This window comes from Camponotus floridanus, unplaced genomic scaffold (genome assembly GCF_003227725.1).
Source record: "Camponotus floridanus strain SB8 unplaced genomic scaffold, Cflo_v7.5 scaffold52, whole genome shotgun sequence".
Taxonomy (NCBI): Eukaryota; Metazoa; Arthropoda; class Insecta; order Hymenoptera; family Formicidae; genus Camponotus; species Camponotus floridanus.
In genome coordinates this window covers 55,064-61,553 of record NW_020229681.1, presented here as the reverse complement: position 1 = coordinate 61,553, position 6,490 = coordinate 55,064, and the positions used below count along the sequence as shown (strand labels likewise).

The window sequence follows — 6,490 nt, the reverse complement described above, 5'->3', positions numbered from 1 at the left end:
GTCGAAACACCAAAAGATTCGATTAAATGCACTCGTAATGGATGAGATGCTGCCGTACGAAAAATGACGAGGAAAGTGAAGTTAGTCACGTTCGATTCTGGCGGGAGACAAGCCACGTGATCGGTCGGTATCACGTCGATATCAATTTTGAAATGAAAACGGACGCATTTTTCACAGAACGCGGTATAAAATTAGTCGAGGAATACTTTCCTCAATTTTCATCAATTATTAAGGCGCCAAAAATTATTAATTAAATTATTTTTACAAACTTAAATAATAATAATAACAATAATAAACAACAATAATAATAATAACAATAATAATAATAACAATAATAAACAACAATGATAATAATAACAATAATAATAACAATAATAACAGTAAATAATAATAATAATAACAACAGCTGATAATAACCATCGCGATAAGACCGACGCTTGATAAAGAAGTGTGTTGCTATGACCATGCAATACCCTTCTTTATCAAATGTGTATTATTAATTTAAATATATATAAATGTAATTTTTACATGTATATCGAAGATCATTAAATATACATAGCGTGTCGCGAAACTTTCAAACTTTTACGCGCCCAACAGCTGTTTCCACGTTCCTCGATATCGAACGATTGTATCGAACGACAGATGGCGACGAAGCGGCGGTTCGAGACGGCGCCAAGCGAAATTAAAAATCTATACGTAAAGCGCCGGCTGTGGGTGAATGACGTCACGCCCCCGAGACAACATCACCCCGAGAGGATGGCGGTTCATCCCCGTCCGAGCGGACGGACAGCGCACGGGAATATCCCGGAACGTCGTCACGCTTAGTCGAGGAGGGCGACTGGAAGCGCGCGAGAGAGAAGGGCGTGAAGTTTGCCGTGAACGAGACGACGCTGCGCCCGGGGCGTAGAACGAGGACGGCGACGACCAGGGTGCAACAAGCGTCCGCGGACATCACGCCGGGCAAACATGAGTGAGCTAAACCCGCGGCTGATCGCGAGGCTCGACCTGTGCGTCGCGAATCGCACAGCTGAGTTCGCTGGAACGGGTGAGTGAGACCCTATTCGGGAGATTAATGTTAGAAAATGGTCGGGGTGTTGTCAGGGAGGGTTGTAAATTCGTTGAGCCCGATCTTCGATGGAGCAGAGGGAGAGCCTCGAATGACAGATGGAAGAAACGCGTCTCCGCGAAATTTAATCATTGATAGTACGAATTAATTTTCATTTGCCTTTTCATTTTCCTTTTTCAATTACGCGATGACGAAGCTATTTTATTCGACGAAAACCAGCATTGCGATCAGAGAGAGCATTCAGTTTCCGCGACGCAGTAATATTGGAATGGAATAAATAAAATGATTTTTTGAGATATTTCTCGTCTTTTAAAAATCTGTCTTTTAAGGATTTATCACGATACGTCGCGCTCGATAATAATAGTTGGAGGAATATATGTCACGCACCTAACTTTCATCCTGCGACGCAATAACTTTGACAGAACACGTACGTGCACATAAGGTAAAGTTTGCAGTAAGTTTTCCGCGACAGACAAATAACGAAAGATATTGTGCGTCTGTTTCTTATATATTTAGGAATCGTGGAGAATCTTTCGTCAAATTTCGAACAGAACGCGATGTATGTGACTATTTTTACGCAAAAATCGCGTACGAACTCGATTAAATTTCGTGAACATAATTCATTTCAAAAACCTTTTTCTACTATTATTCCTGGTTTATAAATTGCACCATGTTTATGTTTTGTCTCGCGTATTTCGTAATGTTTTTTTGTAATGTGTTCGAGCTTTAAATTTTAAACTTTTCTCGTATCGATAAGAAGTTACGTCGATATGACAGCGCCATTATTACAGCGTAATAATGTGCCATTTTTCAAAACTTTTTTAAATACTGCCTTCGAAAAGAAAATATAAAAGATGAAAATGTCCTGTGAAATGAATATCGCGTGATAAAGAGTTTCGTGCTCTCTCCGTCCCACACACACGTATTCCATATTAATTAACTAGTTCCATATTAATTAAGCAATTATTAAACATCGTTAAAATGTAGCTTGGACTTGTTAAGAAAGAAAAGTTTTTCTTTGCACAATTTTTTAAATATACAATAATGAACTTTGTGCGCTGTTTTCTCACATAATTTTACATTTATAATTTGATTCATCAATGTTGAAAATCGTGCTCAACGGAATATTTATATCAACTTTATGGCAATTCATTTTTTTAATATTTTATTAATTATACATGACTGGCATAGCGTGAAAAAAATTTTATATATATCTGCTAAAAGCGTTACTTGCATGCGATTTTAATCAAGCTTTATTAGCGACGGTGTGTTAACCATGTCCTTTTTTAATTATCTAAAAGTAAAGAAGCAATTTTTATCGTGCTTAACACAAATTAAACTTTAAACATTTTTTTGTAGAGAATAACTTTGTATAAAAAAGCACATGCATATATTGATCGGGTAAAAAAATTTTGCCAAAATATATATATTTTGTCATATATTTCAGAAAAAAATTATAAATATATAAATTAAACTATAATGACAAAATATCATATGACAATCATATGACAAAATATTTATTATTGAAATCTAAATTAAATTCTTAAAAAGATTCCTCATATATTATATTCGGAGAAATGTTTTCTCTTAAAATAAAAATAATTGAAATATGATAAACTCGTATCGCTTGAAAATCGATCGACATTCTGCTATCTTTACATTGCTTTGTCCTACTTTTTTATTACATGATTATTTCATGATTGTAATTTTTAAATTAACAACAATACATAATATTCAATTTACAGAGAGCACTTTTAAAAGGGCGGATATAATTATAAGCAGCTCATTTGAGAATTTTATTACACAATTTTATTTTTGTGTTCCTTTTTTCAACATTTTCTCGTAAGATATTCGAATAATTATTTTTTAGTTTTTATTTTATGTTTGACATACATTTACTCTCTACATTTTAGATGCTTTGTGCTGATTGTAAATCAGTTTTAAAAAATTTTTTAAATTTTACTTACAATTAAAAATAATAAAAAAGGATAAATAAGAATAAAATAAGAATAAATAAGAATAAAATAAAATAAAAATAAAATCAAGTTTTGAGTGATTCTGATCACCATTTTGATAAAATTATAATTTCTTTTCAATAAAGGCGATCAAATCATGATTTATAGTACTTATTTTTGAACAAATTTAAAAAATAATAATATATAATACAAAACAATAATTTTCATAAAATTTAAAAAACCATGAATAGAAAAATCTCTTCCAAGAACATTTATAAAAGAGCATTTCGAAAGTTTTGATATCATTCTTACGTGCTCAAATTTTTATTTGACAAGCACTTAGGTATAATCAAAAATCACCTTATGTAGCTCAAGATATTTAGGAAAAGTTATCTACATTTTTTAAGATAATAATATATAAATAAATAAAAAGAATTTTAATTTTAGTTTTTTTTCAGTGGACCCGCCCTCTTAAACGATGCACGTTTCAACATCCAGGAAAAATTTAAAATCAAAATTTAAACGCACGATTAGCACGCTTCTACGATATCGTTCCTATTTCATGTGTCGCTCATTAATCGTTCATTTATCGTTGCCAAGATGTACGTCGGAAAGCAAAGGACATGGCACACCTGTAGATACGAAATGCCGGACTAGCGTACGCACGAGAGAGCGAGTGGCCGACCAGAGTAGTGGCAGAGCAAGAAGGCAGAGCAGAGTAGTGAAGAAAGGGTAGAAAGCAAGTACGTAGAGAAAGAAAGAGAGAGAGAAAGGGAGAGAGATTGCTCGAAAAAAAAAATTTACGTGGCGCAAAAAATCTCGCGGGGAGAAAGAGAGAGAGAGAATGAGTCACGCTCAACAGCATGTGCTTGCGAGCGCGATAGTTCTCGCGCTGTTAGTGGTATTCGGCATCCACGTCTTCCTGTTCCCCATGTATGACACGTCGTCCCCGCCTGCACGCCACACCAAGATCTCCGTGTACGAGCAGGCGCTCTGTCGCACGACCCTGAAGACGTCCAACGTCCGAGCAACGGCGCCTGAATGGCGCAACAATCCCTGTCCCAAGTACGGCATAGTCTCGGCAGTGCAGGGCGGGAGACTCGGCAATCAAATCTGGGAATACGCGTCCGTGTGGGCGACCGCTCGTAGGACTGGCCTGGAGCCGTTCATGCCACGCTGCATCCTCAAGACCCTGGAGGAGCACTTCGAGAACCTCAGCATTCCGCCGCTCAGCTACATCAGCAGATGCACCCTGGACGTCGGGCAAGTGGTCAATTCGCTCAGTCAGTGGAACAGTACGGAGCAGAACATCATTATACCCAGGTTAGCCTTGTTGAGGAGACTTCACAATTGACTATGAAATCAGATTAAATTAGACTAATTATTGCTAGTATATATTGGTGGGTAATGTAACTAGAATTAATACTAGTGTAGAATAGAATAAAATAAATTTAGCTTGTTTCCTACTAACTTATAAATGTGTGGATAAATATTAAAGATAAATTTCTTACCTCAGACATGCGGCTTATTGGTCCTTGATACTGGTTTGGCTGGACGACGTACGGCGAGAATTCACGTTCAAACCGAGTTTGAGGATCTACGCCGAGAAAGTATTGAAGCGTGTGGCAGAAAAGTTCAACTTGTCCTCGCCAACCTACGTCAGTGTACACGTGCGTCGAACCGATTACGTGGATTACCTTTGGCAGAAACTGAAGACGCGGCCCGCACCGGTAAGTTACTACCTGTCGGCGATGGATTATTTCGCCGGCAGGTACAGTAACGTTGTCTTCGTGGTGACGAGCGATAATATTGCCTGGTGCAAGTATCACTTGCGCAGCAAGCGTCACAGAATCAGTTTCGTATCGGATAACGATGGTAAGGGCCCGGGCAAGGATCTAGCGGTCTTATCCGCGTGCAACCACAGCATAATAGATTACGGCACTTATGGCTCGTTCGGGGCCATTTTAGCCGCTGGTGAAACAGTAGTTTACAATGTAACAACATACTTTTCTACATTGATCGCTGACGTTCTACCAAACTGGAGAATAATGAGTTGAATAAATTGAGAAATTCAAAGCTTTCAAGCATAAATAGAACATATTTACGTTGCATCATATATACACATTTTATGTAATTACATATTTTTTTCAAAAAGCGACATATATATTATTTTTGGCAAGTTTTAATCAACTTATGTAAAAGAGAATTTTGAAGAATCTGTTAGGTTATCGCTCTTTCAATATCAAAATTTGCAATTAAATGTTCAATTGCTTTATAAATTGTTATCGGATTGGAAATATTGTATTTGTTTTACGCGTAAAATCACCATATATTATTATATATTTTTGCTATCTATGGTGCAAATATGGTAATTAATATTATAAACTACATGAAAGTGTATATCTTGCCTTTATGTCGCCTATAGATAATACGTATATATATAAATATTTTTCTTTTATTTATTATACAAATGCATAAACATTTTGCCAGCAGTAAAATTCAATGAAAGTGTGTGTTGCTACATCACATTAAATTTTATATTTGTAAATGCATCAAAATGCGCTTAGTATTACGCACATACATATATTACGCTCTTATTTAACTTTAGTGTGCGTACACACAAACTAGAAATCGATGCACCTGTAAATGTAGCGAGCGAGGAAACCTTTCAAGGAACTCGCGAGGAAAAGGTTTACAATGGAACAATGGACCACTAATATCTAAAATTAAAAACAGATGCTTATTTTTTCTACGATTCTGATACAAACTCGACATGGTCGTAAAAATTTAATGAAAAGAAAACAAAGAAAGCGTATAGAGATATCGGCTATCCTTTTCAAATAAAGTGGCGATCAAGTGAGCTTAATATATTCACAAAAAAAAGAAACATGCGTACGAATAAATTCTACATTTGTGCAGAGTGCTCAGAATTGCATCTGGTTGATGATCCCTTAACTTTGGCGTGAGATTTTTCCCGAAAACTGGATTTTCTAATATTATTTCGTAGTTTATATATCGTTTTCTATAACATGTAGTCTAGTATCGTGAGGTTTCAGATCGATTGTGTTTACACGTTTCAATGTGTATTTCATATCGTAGTAAACGTGTAAGATAAATACTTGACGAAACCGATATATTGATAACCATCTCTATAAGTCTTATAATGTACAATGATTTCAACTGTGATTCTATTTCTTATTGTGCCAAAATTCTTAATATACACATAAAAAGAAATATATATATGTATACATATATATAAATATATATGTATACATATACACACACATCTATATATATATATATGTATTATAAAATTATATCTATACAAGGCATTGTATAATATTTACAAATCTGTGAGCAAATGATAAATTATTTCTTCACTTAACCGTTAAGTATTATAAAGAGAAAAAAAGTTTACAGAGACTACTGCGCGAAAAACTGTGGATGGGGAAAAATATTTTACATATAA

The 6,490-nt window shown here is 35.3% G+C and overlaps 1 protein-coding gene across 2 annotated transcripts; it reads left to right on the top strand.

Moving 5' to 3' along the window:
• Positions 1–703: 703 nt before the first annotated feature.
• On the top strand, positions 704–5,895 carry LOC105255117 (galactoside 2-alpha-L-fucosyltransferase 3). 2 transcript variants are annotated; one of them, XM_025412545.1, is made up of 3 exons: positions 704–1,045; positions 3,469–4,344; positions 4,538–5,895. In XM_025412545.1, exons 2-3 carry the CDS (start codon positions 3,866–3,868, stop codon positions 5,076–5,078), a joined length of 1,020 nt encoding a protein of 339 aa, XP_025268330.1. In that variant the 5' UTR covers positions 704–1,045; positions 3,469–3,865; the 3' UTR covers positions 5,079–5,895. The 2 variants fall into 2 exon arrangements, with proteins under 2 accessions (XP_025268330.1, XP_011262512.1); XM_011264210.3 differs by having other exon boundaries at positions 706–1,045; positions 3,622–4,344.
• Positions 5,896–6,490: the final 595 nt, after the last annotated feature.